General features: G+C 57.5%; 7 protein-coding genes across 7 annotated transcripts; 5 read left to right on the top strand and 2 right to left on the bottom strand.

Moving 5' to 3' along the window:
• Window positions 1-3,400: 3,400 nt before the first annotated feature.
• Window positions 3,401-4,201, top strand: EsH8_I_001580 (uncharacterized protein; the record flags this gene model as incomplete). Its single annotated transcript, XM_083268993.1, has 3 exons — window positions 3,401-3,480; window positions 3,725-3,831; window positions 3,909-4,201. The coding sequence occupies 3 exons, from the start codon at window positions 3,401-3,403 to the stop codon at window positions 4,199-4,201; spliced, it is 480 nt and encodes a 159-aa protein (XP_083119431.1).
• A 5,049-nt stretch (window positions 4,202-9,250) lies between these two features.
• EsH8_I_001579 (uncharacterized protein) lies at window positions 9,251-10,274 on the top strand (the record flags this gene model as incomplete). Its single annotated transcript, XM_083268992.1, has 3 exons — window positions 9,251-9,273; window positions 9,333-9,816; window positions 9,879-10,274. 3 exons carry the CDS (start codon window positions 9,251-9,253, stop codon window positions 10,272-10,274), a joined length of 903 nt encoding a protein of 300 aa, XP_083119430.1.
• Window positions 10,275-10,454: 180 nt separating this feature from the next.
• Window positions 10,455-11,036, bottom strand: EsH8_I_001578 (HIT-like domain-containing protein; the record flags this gene model as incomplete). Its single annotated transcript, XM_083268991.1, has 1 exon — window positions 10,455-11,036. The coding sequence occupies one exon, from the start codon at window positions 11,034-11,036 to the stop codon at window positions 10,455-10,457; it is 582 nt and encodes a 193-aa protein (XP_083119429.1).
• Window positions 11,037-11,647: 611 nt separating this feature from the next.
• EsH8_I_001577 (DNA-directed RNA polymerase core subunit RPC10) lies at window positions 11,648-11,966 on the top strand (the record flags this gene model as incomplete). The annotated part of the gene is made up of 2 exons (XM_083268990.1): window positions 11,648-11,850; window positions 11,942-11,966. 2 exons carry the CDS (start codon window positions 11,648-11,650, stop codon window positions 11,964-11,966), a joined length of 228 nt encoding a protein of 75 aa, XP_083119428.1.
• A 482-nt stretch (window positions 11,967-12,448) lies between these two features.
• On the bottom strand, window positions 12,449-13,765 carry EsH8_I_001576 (GTPase NPA3; the record flags this gene model as incomplete). Its single annotated transcript, XM_083268989.1, has 3 exons — window positions 12,449-13,245; window positions 13,298-13,609; window positions 13,681-13,765. The coding sequence occupies 3 exons, from the start codon at window positions 13,763-13,765 to the stop codon at window positions 12,449-12,451; spliced, it is 1,194 nt and encodes a 397-aa protein (XP_083119427.1).
• Window positions 13,766-14,066: 301 nt separating this feature from the next.
• Window positions 14,067-16,220, top strand: EsH8_I_001575 (CwfJ C-terminus 1-domain-containing protein-like protein; the record flags this gene model as incomplete). Its single annotated transcript, XM_083268988.1, has 1 exon — window positions 14,067-16,220. One exon carries the CDS (start codon window positions 14,067-14,069, stop codon window positions 16,218-16,220), a length of 2,154 nt encoding a protein of 717 aa, XP_083119426.1.
• Window positions 16,221-16,789: 569 nt separating this feature from the next.
• EsH8_I_001574 (uncharacterized protein) lies at window positions 16,790-18,079 on the top strand (the record flags this gene model as incomplete). The annotated part of the gene is made up of 3 exons (XM_083268987.1): window positions 16,790-16,866; window positions 16,931-17,895; window positions 17,958-18,079. The coding sequence occupies 3 exons, from the start codon at window positions 16,790-16,792 to the stop codon at window positions 18,077-18,079; spliced, it is 1,164 nt and encodes a 387-aa protein (XP_083119425.1).
• Window positions 18,080-19,849: the final 1,770 nt, after the last annotated feature.

The raw sequence follows: 19,849 nt of genomic DNA, 5'->3' as shown, positions 1-19,849 counted from the left end.
GCCCAGCAATATCTCGTCGCGACGCCCACTTGCAGCCTCAGAAGACGGCACATCTTCGTCTTCCTCTGCACTACACTGGAAAGGCTGCAGATACAGACAGACAGGGGCAAGAGAAACACTCAATCAGGAACAGGAACGGAGGGGCGGTGGGTGGGCAAGGTATCGCAGCACGAACCCCTTGATAGTGACATTGGAGTGGACTGCAGCCAGTGACCCGGGTGCGAGCCCGCGACCACGACCGCAACCGCAGCGTCCCGGCATCAAACGCAACGACGCGCAGGGAATGGCCTGAACCGTTGCAGGGGCTTTAACAAGGCCTCCTGCCCGGCTGCCCTTCCCACTGGGACAGCTCGGGGCCTGCTGGGCCTTCACTTTGCGGGAGGGTTTGTTAGTGCCCCTGGTGCCTGAAGCTATTCCCAAATGAGAAGCCACCATCCACTGCCCAATCACCTTCCAATTTCCCGGCTGAGCGCCCGGTTCCGATCCTGACTGGCCGAAGCATTCTCTTTCGGGAAGGCCAAGAGAAAATCTGCTTGTCCGTCGTCGTCATATTCTCGTCTCTGTACTCAACTCACTCGCAAGTTCGTATCAGACAGTGCTTTTTCCCAGTTCCCGCCGTTGGCCGAGTGCATATCCTTAACCTTGTTCTAATCCCTTTTTTTTTTTCTGTTCTTTCTCTCTTTTGCTCCTTTCTTTTTGGTCGGCCAGACCAGCTGGGGACTCTATCTCGACCCATGCCCAATGTCAGTCGGACGAACTGTCATTCTGCCTTGCGCTCCCAAAACCACCGGAAAAGAAAGCAAGACATCGAGATGATGGAGCTTTACCTTTGCCCCCTAGAATAGTCGACGGGCACGCATACCAATTTCACGGCTATTATGCATCTTGCTCCCACTAGACATGCATCATCCCGTCTTCACGGCCGTTTGCTTCGAGGACAGATCTCGATAGTCAATCACACAACGGTCCACAGACTGCTAAGAAAGCATCGACAGCTTGCCGTCTTTCTCCGCCTTTGTTTTTCCTTTCCTCGTTCACCTGTAATACTAGCTCGGCTGTCCCGGTACAGGTACGACCTACCTGTCCTCCAGTGACAACAACAATAATAACAACAATAACGCGTGACGAGAGATGGCAATTCCCCGCCATCTTCCCAGCATCGCCCCCCCCCCCCCCCCATCAACGTGCTCTTTCGGCGACTCTCCCCAGTGGGCGAGTCCGACCCAGATCTCTCTCCCTTGGCTGCGGCTATACCAAATCTGGGTCCAAACACCACCCTCTCAAAGCTACATTATCAGCCATACATGCCGGCGACGTATCCAGGAACGAGCCCTATCGTCAGGAAAACGTGCCGAGGAGTAAGTACAGAGCAGCAGAAGCACATATATCTCGGGTTTTCCCAGTTTTCGAGCCACACATTCTCTCTTTTGGCGCATTTCCCTTGCTTCTTACTATCGGCATGCTCAGCCTTGTCTAGCTTCCGGATCGGCAACGTCTTACTCTCCCTCGACCCGCCGGGCGGGGAAGTATCAAACGAGTTGGGCTCGCAGCCCGACTGGCAACAAGGAAGCATCACTTCTTTTTCCCTAATTCTTCTCCCAATCCTCGACTACTCAGCTAGCACGCACACTGCCGGGTTCTTCGGATCAGGCATGAGCAGCATGTCGACCATCCCAAGTGGTGTTGCTCGATCATATGTGGTCCGGTTAGTCAGCTCAACCATGCTTCGAATCGCCGTGTTGATTCCGTCTACTTATCTGGTGCCAACGTGGCAAACGCGTTGCTGCTTGACTTTATTCACACACACCTAACACGATTCGTCTGTGAGATAAGTTCAACCACAGTATCCCACGCTCCTATAGGCACGACACTCGCACTTGCGACAATTCGATCGCGTCTTCTCGTAACTCGCATGGTCCCTCTTCGGTTCGCGGGTCGCTGCCGATGCAGGTTGCCGAGCCTGGCATTGAACCAACCAGACACCTATAACGCTGGGCGTCGAGGCCGAAAGACCATGTTTGGATGAGTCGGTGCAATCTGCGCTGCTCCGCGGTCGCCATGGATGATGCAGCTCACTCGAGTTGTCCTTTGGTGTGCTTGGAGTCCAAACCTCGCCCTCTTGGTTCCTATGTCCTATCTTTGCTCTATCATTTAGGCCAATGGACAGAGCCCCTTCTAGCCGATATGGGGCACTTGCAAGTCTGCAAATGCAGTCAAAGCAGGCAGGCGTAAGTACGCCAAGGCAAGCTGGAGCGCGACTCGTGCGAAAGAACGGAACAGCTTAGCGCACGTGATGACGCTATCCATGACGTCCCATTCTGGGCTAGGATCACGTCAGCAGTCTCCGGCTGCCCTGTTTTCCTCGTCTACTCCCTGGGGGTGATTGAAGCAGGAAATTGTTAGCGGAGGGTGATCACCATTGGTGTGCTCAGGTACAGCTTCTGGTAGAGCATCCGATTCGCACAGGGGTACGACCACCAGAGACGCAGAGCAAGGAGGCTCGGGGGAAGAGGGGGGGGAGCTGGGAACCAACATGGACGGACGGCAGAGGGAGCACTGGCTACGGCAAAGCATCGGAGCTGCATCTTCTCCCACCTCGGTGCTGCACGCAAGGTCCGGGCAGGGATGGTGATGCTGCTTTCCCCCCAAAAAGGTCCGAGCTCCATTTCGCTCGACGCGCGACGACCAACCATTGCTAGATGTGCCAGACCGACCGCGCGGGCCAATCCGGTGCCCTGTTTGGATCTTCCACCGAAATCGATTCCTCCGCCCACGCCCCTCGCCTTCGTGCGCTCACTCTCACTCTCACTGTCACTCTCACTCTCTCCCCGTCCGTCCCCCATCGTCTCTTCCCAGTCGCCCGCCCCCAGTCGGTTGAGTCGAAGCTCCCCCCCAGCCACCCTCCACCACCTACCTTGGTGCTCCCTCCGCGTCCTCGCCCAGTTCTGTCTCTGGTCTGGGTGGTTGCTCCAGCTCCAGAGCCAGGCACTCGCTCCTTTGACTCCGGCTCTGCCTCGCACACGTTCCCTCGCAAACAGTATGGCAGGGCGTACACCGCACAGCTGAGAGGGAGCTCCCTCCCCCTCTCCTGCACCGCACCGCACCGCACCGCGCCGCGCACTCCCTCCTCCTCACACCCGCACTCTGGGCTCCCAGAGGTACCGCCAGTCGACTCGCACCCACCCACCTTGGGGCTGTCCCGTCTCCCTCTCCTTGAGCTCTCCATGCGCCGACCTTACCTACCTTTCGTCCTGGCCGCCCCCCAACTCTTTCCTTTTCTCCTTACCTCTCTTACCTCTCTCTTCTCTTTCCCCATCCATCTCTTGTCAGCCTCCCACTGAAATCACGCCTTAAGACGTCCCATTTCACCCAATTGACCCCAACGGAACTCTATTACACCATGTCCACCCGTAAGAGAAAGCAAGACGAGGAGGAGGAGCTCGTTTCCCTTCCAGACGACGACGGCGAAGAGGAAGAGGAGTAAGTTCCCCAGGCATCTGCTTTGCGCCTGAGCCTCCCAAGAGCCATCGACGTCAAGTGATGCTCTAGCCCATGCCTCGAGATGGATTGCGCTCTTGGCGGATCAGCTCCGCCCTGGAGCTCCGATGCCATCGCGACTATGCGCCTGGCTTCTGTACGCTGCTGTTGGCCTATGCGACCGACCAACTTCGGACAGGTGCCTCCATCACAGCAAGGTGCATTACTGACATGGTTCGCGCTTTAGGTACGAGGATGATGAAGACGAAGAGGAAGGTGATGACGATGAGGAAGAGGAGGAGGACGACGAGGAGGGAGACGCCGCGGAAGATGCGGAAGCCAACGGCGTAGACGGTAAGCCCTCCAACATGACCCAGCCGACGGGCGTTCCATTCCAACTCGGCAGCCTGGCTAACTTACAGATGGCACAGAAAAAGCTCCTCCGTCAAAGAAGCGGAAGACCGAGACCGCTGACGCGGATGACGCAGCCGACACCAAGGAGCTCGTCGCCGAAGGCGAGGAAGAGGAAGCTGAAGATGAACCCGAGGGCGAAGATGCCGCCGAGGAGGAGGAGGAAGCCGAGGGCGAGGGCGAAGAAGAGGACGCTGCCAACGGCGTCGAGGATGCTCCTGCCAAGGGCGAAGTCAAGGCTGCCGACGCACCCGCTGCTACCAACGGCGATGCTGCCAAGGCCGTCGCTGCTGGTGGCGATGCCGAGGAGTAAACGCTCTTGCTCATGGTCCTCGTTCGTTGGTAGGCTCCTAATCTCCAATTTTACCTACATCAATTCTTCCGTGTTATTCGACTGTTCGTCGTCAGTTCGTAGAATAGATGACGAATTGAGCAACCTGGTTGTCATCGAACCAGGCCTAGCAAACCACCCATATCGTGACTGCCTCAGTTCCCTACCTTGCTTAACCGGCGATTAGGTTACTATTCTCCTCGGAAACCTATTCGTTTCGCCAGGCATGGTGGAACCAGTAGACGGCGACAGCCGTCAACGCGGTGACATGCCATCCATCTCGATCGTCCAGTGCACGGATGCGGTTCGTTTCGTCTTCTCTTCGGGATGGATGAGAGACGGACGCACTGAACGTCGTGTCAAGGGTGGTTTAATAGGCCAAATATACCCGCCATGTCGGGCGTCAATTGGCACGCGCATCTGCCCAACGGCTCCGTGAGCCGTCCGCGGGTGTGATTTTTTGTATGCGTCCATCATCTAGTGTCCAATGATCCATCGTAGCTTGCAACCAAATAATTAAAATCCATCGAGTTCCTGCATGTCGCTCTGGTTGGCCGATTGCCGAATGAAATGGCCGCTGGCCGCAGTAGTCGTGGCCATGGCGCGGAATGAGGGTCCGTAAATGGGGGCCAGAGAAGCACAGGTCCGCTTCCCCCGCCCCCAGCCCCCATTCTGTGATTGCGGAGGGCGCGGCCGGGCCTCGGAAACTGGACGTGTCCCCCCTTTTTTTTCGGGGGCTTCGCCCCACGATGGTCGGGATGGGGTGGTATTTTTCTGGCGTCCGGCGGGTTCGGCTCCGGGACATGGCGGGCTACGGTTGTTGCGGCGAGTGGTGGTTGGAACTTGGACCGCCGGGCTGGTTCATCGTCATTGTCAAGCGCTGCGGGCGGGTTCATAAATGATTTGCTATACGTAATTGGGCACCTTCCGATGTTCGCGTTGCACTAACCCCCCATCTTTGAGCGGGAGGCTTGGGGCGCGGTTGGCGGTCTAGAGTCCCGTTACGTTGGCTTCAAATCTTCAAGAGTGCACTTGTAGTGCAGTGGCTACCAGCTTGAGGATGTTGAGATGCTTCTCGGAGATCTTAGTGCGAATGTGCATCAGCGAGTGTGTTGTATATTCATATCAACGGAGCTATCTTGTTGCGGGACTACTCCAGCACTCCATCCACGACTATGGCCACGAGCATCATCCCATCCAAACCATCAAACTGTGCCGAGTCTCCCAGCCACTTGGCAATGTGTCGTGGGGAAAGGCGATTGCTAGCAAATTGCTGACGAGACAAGGCTCCTCTGGCCAAACACCCGTTTGCAAGAAGCCTATACGTCGAGACATAATGCTTGACGAGGAGCACGGCGGGAAAAGAGTCTTTGAAGCTTCGTACCTCCAGAAGAACTTTTTTTCGAGGTGTTTGGTTCGATTACACCCCACGAGCTCGCACCAAGGCAGCTTCATAGTAGATAGAAACATCTTGGTGTTGAGATTGCTGGTGGCCAAAGACTCTCGCGCCATGTAGAAGAGGCGCGGGTGTTTTGACGGGTCTCTAACAGCCTTTTCTCTTTTTCCCTCACGTCTGTCTCTCGTGTCTGATGTATCGGCCCGCCTCGGGTCCTACCTGTTGCAAGGGTTATTCACTGACGGGAACGAATGTAGGATATTTAGCTGGCTATCATATATCGAGCCCTATGTGAGCTTGGAGGTGCCGTCCAACGACCTTGACATGGACGCCCGACCAGGAAGCCGCCGCCCATGGCTTCCCTATCGTTAGACCTGCGGCTTAAAGCACCTTCGACCATTTACAAAACTGTAGAAAGGGTATTGAATACACTGTGGCTCCTATGCATTTATCCTGGAGATTATGTGTTGCAAATCGTGTTACTATCCCGGCACAACTATTCTTCGCGCCTCACTGTGCGCCAACACCTTCGTTAAGCAGCACTGGCTTCTCAAGCAAATGCGACAGAGGCTACTTTCGCCAATCATCATGAAACATGCCCCCAAACTAGTAATATAGCCACGAGGTTATTGTAACATACGGACATTTATACGACCCGGTGGTATCAGGGCCTCGAACAAGTAGTGGCGCCACCTTGTCTGCTTCAAAAAAACCTTATGGTAACAGGCGTGGAAATTCGGGTAATGTTATAACAGCCATGTTGAGAAAGAACCTGAAATGAAAAATGGCACCAGGCAAGCATTTATGGCTGGTCAATATCAGGGGGGTTTGTGAGACTTTAAGATTGTAATGCGAGTTGTCATAATATGAAATTGGACGGTTAGTGTTGCCTTAAACACTAGGATACAAAGAATATCTGAACCCCCTCAGCTTCCGATCGTCACCAGTACCACGGCTAGTAAAATAACCAAGCAGAATAAGCTAGAGAAAGCAACCATGAGTTGCCATGCTTCCCTCATAGACTAAGCCCAAGTCTTGGGCACACAGGCAACCCAGAGGCCATGACTCTGTTCCAGTATGACATTGTCTTGAGCAGCGTCGATTTGGCCGCAAAAAACACTGCCGGCTCCGCATAAAGCGCAGGGTGATTTTGATGATAGCCATGGGGCTAAAAGTCTACTAACGAGCGGAACAGGGTGGCACAATGCTCAATAGAGTACTGGTGTAGTTCATCGGCATCAGATGACCGACCTCATCGCAGGGATCCTGGCTCGTTGCCGGGGCTAATGGCAAGCTCCGGCAGGCCAGGCCGGGCCAAGAGCCGAAATCTTGGGACCGTTTGTAATTGCCAGGCATGTTGCGGGGGAGGTTGACTGGGGTCCATCAGCCCCGGGTCAAGCTGGTGTTTCTGTGGCAAGCAAGCCTAGGCCCTCGGACTCAAATGATACCAGCAAGGAACCTGGGAGATGCCTTTTGAAGGTGACCAAGCGAATTGCTACTTGGACATTGTTTACCCGGTCTTGGGAGTCCAATCTTATAATCGAGCTGACGAGAAATGACAGGTTGAAGCCTCACAGTGGAGGCAGGCACAGATGTATTCAAGTGAACGAAAGGCACGGCGGCCAGGCCTCCTCGCTAGACCAATTCTTGTTGGCGATCACGCCACTCTTCAAAGATGGCACAATGAGTCGCGCTGCCACTCGACGTAGCCGAAAGAACGGGCCGGCCAATGGTACTCCGGCCCCAGCGGCGGGGTTCTGATGCGACTTTATGATGCTTATACCAACGACATCTTGCCTCCTTGGTCTCTTATTGGTGACGGCCTCACCACTATCGACGATCAATCTAAACCTTGGACCGGCGGTGGTCCTGCAAGGTGGCACCAGACCGATGGGCCGAGGCCTGGTTGAATCATCCGCGTAGGCAAATAGAAACAGCCGTAGCCAGCAGTCAGAAGACAGTCTTAGACTGCGGGTTGTTGGATCTCGGCTGCAGCAGTTACGGCGGTGAACCATCCATCATTAGCAACACTGAGTAGCATGTCTGATGTGTTTAGCAGCAGTTTATGTAGCTTTGGTATGCTACAACAGGCTCAAGTAAGCAGGTAAGCACAATATGCTGTCAAGTTATTAAATACCGGACCAGCCCGCACACATTTACAAGACGGCCTGGTCTTGAGTCTTCCCAACGACCAGAGACGACAAAAGTAGAGAGGCAGCACCAAGGCATATTTGTAGCATGAAGAGGGGGAAAACGAAACGAACCGCTTCCCTCCCAATCTGGCATAACCACATGGCCTGCCTAGCGTATAACTATTTTCATTCTCCAACGAAGAAGAAACAACAAAGCAGCCGTTGGGCCCCAAGAGTCATGGCAGTGTGGGGGGGTCGACGGTTTCCTGGCAAGGCATTCGTGCGGCTGCACAGTCGAAACGCGCCAGGTTCCGCCGACCCGGGACCAGACGGGGAGGAGAATGAGAAATTACAGCGGCAGATGCGCCGCCCGTCGTGGAGCAAGCGAATGCAAGCAGTGCGTGTGCGCGTGTATGTATGTGTGGGTGTGACGTCCCAGTTGGCCCGGTAGTCTACTATAGTAGCCAGGGGGGCAAACATGTGGGAGGAGAGGGTGTAGAAAAAAATAATATCGCGCGCGTCGTCGGGGGACATTTGCCCGTTCCAACGACGCGGATTGGTACGGATAACAAGCGCTGCCAATCAAGCGCAGTGAAAATAGTTGACTAGGTCCAGGCCAGCTTGATTTTTTTCCTTTCCCGTCCTTCTCTCTCCTTCTAGCCGCATATCTTTTATTTTCCTTGCGCCTCCAGCATGACCCAGGCAGCGCCCCTCTCTCTCTGGCCCCCCTCCACGGTTGCCCCTCGTTTGTCTACCTCGTCTGCAGAGTTATCAGAGAGCGCCAGAGAGGCATCGTGTCTTTGTGTGTGTGTTGGAAGTGGGCTATGAACCGATAAAAGACTCTTAAAATTGCTTCCTTGGGGATAGCGGCACATGGCAGAAGACAGATTGCCATGTCTGAACAAGCCGAGAGAAACCCACCAAGCTTCCTACAAAGTGACCATGACGCTGGACGCCCATAGGCCGGCATGCTGAAAGCCCCGCGCACCGGCGCATCGAGGCGCATCCAGCATCCAGCATCCAACGCGCATAGAAGGCGCCCCCCCCGGCCCTTACTGCGTCATTCCCGGGCGCACTGAAGGTGGGGGGAGGGGCAATTTGGGGCAGCATCAGGGGTGTTGGCGGGGGACACATGGGACAGCGCGACAACTCAATGGACTGGACCTTCCTTTGCGGCGCACCATTGGGCCCTTCCTGGGAAATGGACCTGCCTCACGCATAGCCAGATGCCTCGCGCTTAGGAGCGTTATCTCCCGAAATACGTAGTAGATAATGAGGCGAGAGGTGCAAAGAGTGCCGAGCTCAGTTCGCCTCTCCAGTCTTCCTCTGCCGCCCACATGTCCCGTCGTCTGCTTACGTGAATGATCCCGCCGTGTTGCTCGCATACAAAAGAGCTCTCCCCGTCCCCCAGGCGCATCTTTGACATGCCACGATAGTTCTCTCTTCCTCCTCTCTCACTCTACAAGATACCCCCAGTCTCTCTTCACTCCCAACACCGCAAACATGGCCGAAGTCAACCAGACCTCGTAAGTAAACACCGGCAACTCGTACATGATGCCCAGTCCTAACCCTCCTTTCTCTCCAGCCGCACCTTCACCCTTAACACGGGTGACAAGATCCCCGCCATTGGCCTGGGCACCTGGCAGTCCGGCCCCAACCAGGTCAAGCTCGCCGTCGAGTCTGCCCTCAAGCACGGCTACCGCCACATCGACACCGCCTTCGCCTACGGCAACGAGAAGGAGGTCGGTGACGGCATCAAGGCCTCCGGCGTCCCCCGTGAGGAGATCTGGCTCACCACCAAGCTCGACAACCCCTGGCACAAGCGCGTTCCCGAGGCCATCACCAAGTCCCTCGAGAACCTCCAGACCGACTACGTCGACCTCTACCTCATGCACTGGCCCTCCAGCACCGACCCCGATGACCTGAGGAAGCACTACCCCGACTGGGACTACGTCAAGACCTGGCACGAGCTGCAGAAGCTTGTCGGCACCGGCAAGGTCAAGAACATTGGTGTCTCCAACTTTGGCGTCACCCACCTCGAGCATCTCCTCAGCGACCCCCAGACCACCGTGAGCCTCGCCCCAACTGTCTCTGTAGAAAGACCCGTGATCAGCTAACATCCTCCTCCAAGATCGTCCCCGCCGTCAACCAGATCGAGCTCCACCCCTGCAACCCCTCCCCCAAGCTCCTCGAGCTCTGCAAGTCCAAGGGCATCCACGCCACCGCCTACTCTTGCCTCGGCAGCACCGACTCTCCCCTCTACAGCAACGAGACCCTCCTGGAGATCGCCAAGGCCAAGGGCCGCACCCCCCAGCAGGTCCTCCTCCAGTGGGGCCTGGCCAGAGACGTCAGCGTCATCCCCAAGTCCGTTTCCGAGGGCCGCATCCAGGCCAACTACGACCTTAACGGCTGGGGCCTGACCGACGAGGAGTTCAAGAAGATCTCCGCCATCCCCGACCGCTTCAAGGTCTGCGACGGCACCTTCCTGCCCGATGGCGTCAAGGTCTTCTTCGGTGACGATGAGTAAAGCATCCCAGTAGGGGAGTGAAGGCGGGGGATGGTGAGTGACAGACTCACATAATGAGTAAAGAACAAAACAGCGCTACGGCGTACGGCTCGCTGCGATAAACAGCAGCAGGACCTCAAAAAAGTCCACGCATGAAATGAATAAATAAAATAAAAAGTCCAATTTTTTTTCTCTCTCTCTTCAAAGCTTAGCCTTGTGAGCCTCTTCCCGCAAAATGTCGGCCACGTTCTCCCGCAAGTCCTTGGCGAAGTGCTCCGCCTCCTCGTAGTCCAGCTCCTCCCTCCGGCCCCGCCCAAACATGGTGAAGCTCTCGCTGTACCGCCCGCTGGCGCGAATCTCCGGCCGGGGGATGAGGTGGAAGTGCATGTGCATGACGACCTGCGCGGCGGCGGCGCCGTTGTTCTGCACGACGTTCCAGTCCTCGACGCCCGTCGTGCGCGCGAGGGCGTTGGACAGCACGCGCAGGTACCGGCCCATCTCGGCCGACTCCTCGGGCGAGGCGTCTGTCAGTTTCGGGCGGTGCGTCCGCGGGCAGAGGAGGAGGTGGCCGCGCGAGAGGGGGAGGATGTCGAGGAATGCGATGAGGGTCGGCGTCGAGAGGACGACGAAGGCGGGCGTGGAGATGCGGTTCGGATCGAGCGTCTGGTCGTCCTGGGGAGGTTCGGCGGGGTCGTAGGGGTGGAATTCGTCGGCGATTGCGCAGAAGGGGCATTCCGACTCGGGCGGCTCCACGCCGGCGTCGAACTGCGAGGTGGGTGTCATGATGGGCGACGGACGGGTGGTGTACTTGATGTGTATGATTGCGGGAGGTGCTCTAGCATAATTGGCTGGGATCGGTGCTGTTTATGTTGGGGTTCTTGACATTGCTGTGTTGCCTTGCGATGTGGGACTAATTAAAAATACAAAAAATAAAATGAGAAGAGGTCGACAAAGCTGTTGTAAGTCATGGGAGATGACGCGAAGATGCACGTTTGCCGGCGCAGCCAGCGGCACCGGCAGCCAGGGCACCTTCGGAAAGCAGCAGCAGCGAGCAGCGAGCGATAACCTCGGGAAGTGGGCCGGTCCGCAGTTCCGCCTGCCAGCTCCACGCAGCCGACAAACAACCGCCAGAAAGCCCGAACCACACACCGCCCAAGGCAAACCTCTCTCTTTTTTTCTGCCGTCTCTATGCGCCCTCACCGCCTGACAAATTGTCATCCAGCCAGCCCGCCTCTGCATTTCCAATCCCCGGTCCCGCCTTGTAGAGAAGAAAATCGCCGCCTTTGCTTTAACCCACCCTCGACGCGACTCTCAACCCGAACCCCTCGCAAGAACAACGCCCGATACCAAATTCTGCTTTCCTCCCCCCCGAAAGGAAAAATAAGATAATCACAATGTCCCGCGAGGCCTACCAAGTTCCCACCTCCGGCGCCGCCGCCGCGCCCAGCGCCGCTGCCTACACGTCCTACGGCGCCGAGGGCCCCCAGATGCAGTACCTCTGCGGCGACTGCGGCCTCAAGTTCCAGCTGCGCCGCGCCGACCCCATCCGCTGCAAGGAGTGCGGTTGCCGTATCCTCTACAAGGAGCGGACCAAGAGGTGAGTTATGACGTGGGCGGAGGGGGGGCAGAGCAGGCCCTCACCGAGGGATGATTTGCAACGTGCGATCGTGTGCTGACTCTGCGGGCAGAATGGTTCAGTTCGAGGCGAGATGATGGACGCCGGCCGGATACGAAGGCAACTTTTGGTTTAATTTTGGTTTTGCGCGACGTGGGAAAGAACGCGGGGAAGAAGCAAGCACGGGGCGGCGGGCAGGCAGGCGACGTCGGGATGTTTCGCGCGGGCTCGGGGGTCGATACCGGATGAGACATCATGCCGTGGGTTTCGACGGTCGCCGGTCAGGAATGGCCCGGCTTCCTACCAGAGACATGTCCCGGAAGAAATGTCTTGGAAGAAGGATACGTCCTCCAGCCGCCACGAACCAGAACTCTCAAAAAAAGCATTATAAGAAGGACGCTTGAGGGCTGCGGGAGTTAAGGGATTTGGGGGGTCAAAATCAATTCATAGAGCAAGGCAACACCTGCACCTGTTCTTCTTTTTCGAGGTATCTCATGATAATGCAGCAACCTTCTAAAACGCCAGCCCCCGCCCGATATTCATTCTATGTGCATAAATGTGTCCCGTATCTCTGCCCCCATCATGATGGCCGCGTGTGCAGGTACTTGGCAAAGCTACCGTCGGCCATGACGGAGTCACCCTCGGCCTCCATAGCAGCCTCGTAACGAGCCTGCAGGCCCTCCCTGTCGTCCTCGTCATCCGGCATCTCGTCGTCGTCCACGTCGCTGGCGACGTCAATCCCGTCGTCGTCATCGTCGGGCTTGACGATCTGCGACTTCTTGCCCGCGTCCACTGACATGCCCTTCATCATCTTGTCCAGCTCGTGCTCTCGGGCCTTGCGCTTGTTCTCTTCCCTCTCGCCTCGCCGACGCTGCAGCTCCGGTAGGTAGTCCTGCTTGAACTCTTCCGCCTTCTCCTCCACCGCCGCGAAGAACTCGTCCATTCCCGTTCCGAGACGGGAACTGACGGGAACGAAGCTGAGGTGGGAGTAGAACTCCTCCAGCATCAGACTCATGGAGTTAAGGAGACTGCCCATGTACCCGGAGCCGCCGCTGCCGCCCTCGGCCGTCTCGTAGCCGCCAATCACGTCGCTCATCTCGTCCCGCTGAAGAGCAGCCTGGAAGGCCTCAAAGTCCGTCATCCACTCCTTTGCGAACGACGCGTCCTGCACATCGGTCTTGTTGAAGACCAAAATCATGGGGAGCTTGGTCTTGTAGAGGATACTGCAGGCGTAAAGCATGTTGCTCATGAACGTGCTCGTGGACGCAGTTCGAGGGGTGTCGATAACGTAGGCGATGACGGTCGGGAATGAGGATGCGAGAGACTCGAGGAGAATGGTACCACTGGCAGACCACACGAAGACTTCAATCTGTCCGGCTGCGACGGTGTTAGTACCCAACTGACAGTGGAGCGACCGGCCAAGACTCACGGGTATCGACAATGATGTTCTTGATGGGCTTTTTGTCCGGGTTCTCCGGATCCGGGGCGGCGCGCTTGTCGAGCAGGTTGACAATCTGGTCGACCTTCGTGGCGAAGAGGTTGAGGGACGTCAGGATACCGCCGTTGGGCCCCAAGTTGTACTGCTTCATGACCTCCTCATAGTTGACCGAGTCGCGAATATCGATGTTGCTCTCAAAGGGGACGTTGAGGACGGCAGGATCCAAGTTGATGACATATGGCGGTTCGTTCTTTCCGTGCAGGTACGAGTTGATGCGACGCATGAAGGTCGTCTTGCCCGAGCCTAGGAATCAAAAGGTATTGGTCAGCCGGAAAGAGTTCAGATGGCACGGAAGGAAGAGGGAAATCTCTTACCGGCCATGCCGACACAGACAATGGCGACAGGCGTCTGGGCGGACGACTCATTCTCGGCCGGGGTGGTTGCGGAGGTTGAAGCCATCTTTGCTGGAGGTTTCTGTAGTCGGCTTCCAGAGGGTGTTGCTCTTGCGGTCGCCAGAAAAAAGTTCTGGAAGAGTTGGAAGAGCTGAGTGCCCCGCGCGGGGCGTCAGAGCGGAAGAGGCCCCCCTGTAACTACTAAGCAGACCCCCTGGTCGGTTCCAAAATTCGGATGGCCCGTGCTGGAAAGTGACGTCCAACCTGCATCGACAATTCGTCCTGGCAAAAACAGACCACCCAAAGCCGTCCCCCATCAGTCGCTCAATTATCGCCAGCAAGCACCGCACCTTTTGGCTTGAGCAGCTATGGAAGGCCTAGACGAGTTCGAAAAGGCTCTCGCGGCCGAGAAGGGAGAGCGGGAGCGCATTGAACGCGAAAAAGAGGAGCGCAGGCAAAGGAAGAAGCAGCGCCATCACCATCACCACCGTGAACGCGACAGGTCGTCCGACAGGCATCGAGAACGCGACCGTGAGCGGGATCGGGATAAAGATCGCGAACGCGACCGCGACCACGACCGGCACCGGCATCACAAGTCGCGACACCATGACGAGGACGAGGAGGATGGCCACAGACACAAGCGCTCTCGCCATTCAAGAGATGACGAGGAGCGACGGTCCAGGCACAGGCACAGGGACAGAGATGACGAGCGACGTAGCGAAAAACATGAAAAGGTATCGGATCCGAAGGAGGACCTGCCGATACCCGACGAGAAGACAGCCCCCGAGCGGACGGAGACTTCAGACATCCCGTTGGTACGCGATTCCTGGATGACTGCGCCTTCAGCCATCGACATCGACTACGTCCAGCGCAAAGAAAAAGAGGTCAAGCCTCCGCCGAAGGAGGAGCCAGTCAGAGTCATCCACGACAGGGAAATAAACCGAGACTTTGGTGATGCGAGCAACACTACGACATTGGACGAGAATCTGCCGCCAAAGGAGAGGACCGTTGACTACAAATTCGGAGACAATGGCTACCAGTGGCGGATGACCAAGCTCAATGGTGTCTATAGCATGGCAGAAGAGTCAGGAAGGTCGGCCGAGGATGTTGCCTTGGAGAGATATGGCGACCTGCAAGACTTTGACGACGCCAGAGAGGAGAAGATTGAGATGGATCGGCGCAAAGTGTACGGCGACGGATATGTAGGCAAGGAGAAGCCTACCGGAGATTTATATCGCGAGCGTGTGGAGAAGCACCGTGCCAAGGAGGAGCTCACTGAGCGGCATCGCGCGGACGAGGTTGAGCAGGGTACCATCATCCCCGACGATGCCATGCAGCACACCCCGATGGACCAGACAGCTCTGAACAGGCTGCGAGCACAAATGATGAAGGCCAAGCTTCGCCGCGCCCCCGACGCCGCGAAACTGGAAGCCGAATACAACCAAGCCGCGGCCAGCTTTGCCACCAACGGGCCGCAGTCGGTGGTTCTCGGCGTCATGGACAACCGGATGCTGGCGGGGTCCCGAGGCGAAGTCAAGGCCATTGAGAACAAGCGTGGCCGAGAGCGCGGGAACGTGGAGGCAAACGAGGAAATGTCAATCGAAGACATGGTTCGCGAGGAACGCAGGACACGTGGGCAAGCAGGCGGCGAAGGTATGAGACTTGCCGAGCGTATTGCAAAGGACGGCAAGTTCGACAACGACCTCGACTACATGGACGAGAACGCGGAGAAGCTTGCGAAGCGGGTGCACAGATCCGAGATTAATCTCAAGAATGTGGCCGTCAACGAGTACCAGAAGGTGTCACGGATCCTGGACAACTGTCCGTTGTGCCACCACGAGGACAAGGGACAGCCGCCGCTGGCACCGGTCATCTCGCTCGGCACTCGCGTCTTCTTGACACTGCCCACAGACCCAGAGATCAGTGAAGGCGGCGCCGTCATCACGCCCATGGCGCATCGCAAGAACCTTTTGGAGTGCGACGATGACGAGTGGGAGGAGATTCGGAATTTCATGAAGTCCCTCACGAGAATGTACCACGAAAAGGGACAAGAGGTCATCTTCTACGAGAACGCGGCCGCGCCGCAAAGGCACCTTCACGCAGCTATGATGGCCGTGCCAATTCCCTACGAGGAGGGCGCGACGGCCCCGGCTTATTTCAAAGAGGCGTTCCTTACCACGGATGACGAGTGGTCGCAGCACCAGAAGATCATTGACACGGCGGCCAAAGCGCGGGATGGGATGGGCAGGATGGCTTTCCGGCGGACCATCGCCAAGGAGATGCCGTACTTCCACGCCTGGTTCAACCTCGACGGCGGCCTTGGCCATATTGTCGAGAACTCTGCCCGCTGGCCGAGAGGGGACCTTTTTGCGCGGGAGATATTCGGAGGAATCTTGGACGTGGCTCCGGACGTGATCAAGAAGCAGGGGCGGTGGAATAAGGGCGACCGCAGGGTCGAGGGATTTCAGAAGAAGTGGAGGAAGTTTGACTGGACTCGGGTTCTAACCGACGGCCAAGCTTAACCACAACTGGATGTTATGATCGCTTGTTAGCTCGCCGAATAAGATACCTCGGTTGAGGACCAGGGTAGCACAGTCTAGGCCCTGTTTCGATATTTTCTCGAGGCTCCATCCCCGCCTGCCAGCTGATGAACCAAGACAGAGCCGAGCTGGTGAACCTTGGCAACCCAGCTCACGAACTCTTGTTGGAGACACATAGTCCGAAATTGCGTGAGGAGCATGGGACGCCGGCCAGGCGCACCAATGGCCAGCAGTCCGGGGATGGGGTCGGCCCCCGGCAACCCCGCGATCCGCCCCCGCACTGGGGCCCGCCTCCAGTCTCGATTCTTGGAGATTGTTCCGTCGAGCTGTTAAAGTTGGACCGAAATGAAAAGATTGCCGAGTCCCATGACAGCTCGCTTACATTTAATTTCGACCTTGGCGTGGTGATATCATGGCTCGACCTTTTGTCGGGCGTGCGGGCCGGCATGTGAAGCGGTGAGGCGGGGATATTTGCACACATATATAAAGGCTCCGTGGGCAGCAAAGTCGCCGGACAAACCGTGTCTCGACAGCTGTAATATCACCTCATCATGATCGCACGGGGATTGTTTTCTCTGCTTGGCCTTACGGCTCTGGCGGCGGCCATGCCGGCCTCGGGGCCCAGCAAGTAAGTCGACCCAGGGCGGACACCTACAGCCACCACCATGAATCTAACATACCACGACCAACAGCCCCCCCACCCCCGGCCGTCCCTTCTTCTACAAGGGCCACGATCTGAGCTCCCTAAAGATGCTCGAAGAGTCACAAAACATCTTCGTCGACACGGCGCGGGGCAACCAGGAGCGGCCGGCGGACGACATCCTGGCCGACGGCGGCATGAACGCCGTCCGGCTCCGGCTCTGGGTCGACCCGCCCGACGGGACGTACGGCCTCAACTACACCATCGAGCTCGCGAAGCGGTTCCAGTCCAAGGGCCAGCGGCTCTTCCTCGACTTCCACTTCTCCGACAGCTGGGCGGACCCCCAGAAGCAGCCGCTCCCGGCGGCGTGGCCGACGGAGCTGGGGCCCCTGGCCGGCAGGCTGAGGGAGTACGTCCGCGAGACGCTCGTGGCGTTCGACCAGGCCGGGGTCACGCTGGACCTCGTGTCGCTGGGCAACGAGATCCGGCACGGCATGCTCTGGCCTCTGGGGTACGTCGACGTCAACGTGGAGCCGCGGTCGGCGCTCGCCGAGAGCTTCGCCGACTACGCGACGCTGTTCAAGGCGGCTCGGGCCGGGGTCCGGGACGCGACGTGCGCGGGGGTGCCCAAGCCGGAGGTGATGCTGCACATCGACAACGGGTGGAACCTGACGCTGCAGGAGCGGTGGTACGGGGCGCTCCTGGACAACGGCGTGCCGCTGTCGGCGTGGGACAGCTTCGGGTTCAGCTTCTACCCGTTCTACGGCACGGCGGCGACGTTTGAGAACCTGCGCACGACGCTCCGGGTCATGGGGGACAAGTTCGGCAAGCCGATGCAGGTGGTGGAGACGGACTACCCCGCGCTGTGCGACGGGCGGTGGAACCCGATCCCGCCGTCGTCGGAGCCGGGGATCCCGTACGACGTCGACGGGCAGATTGAGTGGATGGGCGAGGTGATTCGGATCGTGAAGGAGGTCCCCAGGGGCCTGGGCCAGGGCGTTTGGTACTGGGAGCCAGGTATGAGAACAGACCCCACCCCCGTTCCAATGAGTTCAACATGAGAAACTAACACTCGACAGCGTGGCTCAACAATACGAGCCTGGGCAGCGACTGCAACGATGCGATCCTGTTCGAGGCGGACTACAGCGAGTGGCCGAAGACGGTGGGATACTCGCGGCCGTCTGTGAACGTGTTCCTGTAGAGGGGGCCCGTGTTGGGAAGAGCGATGCGAAGTGTGGTGAGAGGATTGTGGTAGTCGCCCAGTGCTTGACACTAGAAGAGACGGGGCCATTGTTTGGGCTCCCTCATCTCGACAGATTGGACAGGAGGAAACAACGGTCGCGGGTTGAACAGCAAACACGCCCCGACTATGTAGAATTCCCGGGTTCATCCTGCTTCCGGGACCCCTATTTTTATAAGCTCATGCCTCTCTCCAAATTCACCGCGTTTCCGCAACTCTATTTCTAATTGGGGTGAAAATGAAAGACACGGGCCCGTTGGCATTGTTGAAAGGGACGACGGCCGTTCAACGTTTGACAAAGGGGAAGAAACTACCGGTAAGACAGCTTCATTGAAAGACGTCACCGGGCGCACGCATCCACTTTGAGAGAGCTGCTTTGTTGCGAAACGGGAGCATTGTTCGGGAGGGCGAGGGTCGTGTTTGGGGTTTCTGTGGCGGGACGGCAGAGACGGCGCCAGTCGGTTTGAAGAAACGGACGAAAGTGTCAGCATCGAGCTTCCGCCGCCGCCGCCGGGGGGCCAAGAGCAGCCAACCCAATGCACATTGGCACCCCATTAAGATGAGTGTGATGGGAAGGATGAAGAGGTGGGAGGGTCTGCACCAAAGAGGAGGAGGGGTGCGGGGCGCAGAGCGGTGAATGCACTGTGCGGCACACCGGGGGGCGGCTTCGGCACGGTCGGGGCCGTCGGAGGAGAGAGAGGGGTTTGAAAAGAGCGCGAAGAGGGAAGTCGAGCTTCGTTTGCGCTCGCCGCCAGATATTTCTGCTGTCAAATGTGGCCGGCTGGGCGGCCTGTCGCCTGGGCGGGCGGTGATCTGTGGGGGCGGGAGGCGCGCCAGTGACACAGTAGCACAGTGCCAATGCTGTGGCGATGCTCCGAAACTCCGGCCAGCCGACGAATCCTTGAGCTTTAGTGTACAGAGGGCCCGTCTTCCCTGCGCCCCGCCCCAGAATTTGTTGGATGCAAAAGCCAATGTACGTGTTCACTGCCATGGTACTTTGGCCGTGTACCGCCGTGTGTGGTGCAACTCTGGTGCATATGTACCGGTATGTCCAAGACGAGCAGGCAGGCAGGCAGGCAGGCAAGGTTGCATGCCTTGGAGCACGCGAGAAAAGGGAAAGAAAAAAAAAAACAGAACCCGGCGAGGTTGCGTTCTCGGAAGGGCCCTGCATCCTCTTCTCTGTCAAGGTTGTTCTGTTCGGACATGGTGGTTGGTCGTCGTCGTCGTCGTGCGTGGTCTTGGGGTCGTGTTGGCCGCTCGCTCCATTCTTTTTTAGAATCCCTCCTCCCCCCCCATCTTAAAACACATCACTCCTACGTTATCTCGCCAAGTGGTGATCTCCTGTTCCCCCTTTACACCACCTCTTTTTCTTCTTCTTTGCCTTGTCGTCTCGTAATACCCGTACCGTACCCTTCTCTGCTATCGCTCCCCCCAGGCGTAGCTAGGCGCACCTCCAGCGGACCAAACCCCCCGTCGCCCGACGCTTGTAACCTGCAAACCCCGACCAATCACCTCGTGCGCCACAGAGCCAATCTTTGCCTACGGTGTCGTCATCGCTCCCAGCCTTCGAAGCCTGCAGAAGCACCAAACGAGCCCGATCGAATAATCGAGGACCCTCCGTCCGGTTTTTTGCGTTGCTCTGCAATTTGCTTGTTACCTCATTGTGAGGCATAGGAATTCATACTTGCTACAGGGCGCACTATCGAAACGAACCGCCGCCCGTCGCCTCGC

Source organism: Colletotrichum jinshuiense, chromosome 1 (genome assembly GCF_051148585.1).
Source record: "Colletotrichum jinshuiense chromosome 1, complete sequence".
Classification (NCBI taxonomy): Eukaryota; Fungi; Ascomycota; class Sordariomycetes; order Glomerellales; family Glomerellaceae; genus Colletotrichum; species Colletotrichum jinshuiense.
The sequence above is the reverse complement of the archived record's forward strand: the minus strand, read 5'-3'. Positions and strand labels throughout refer to the sequence as shown.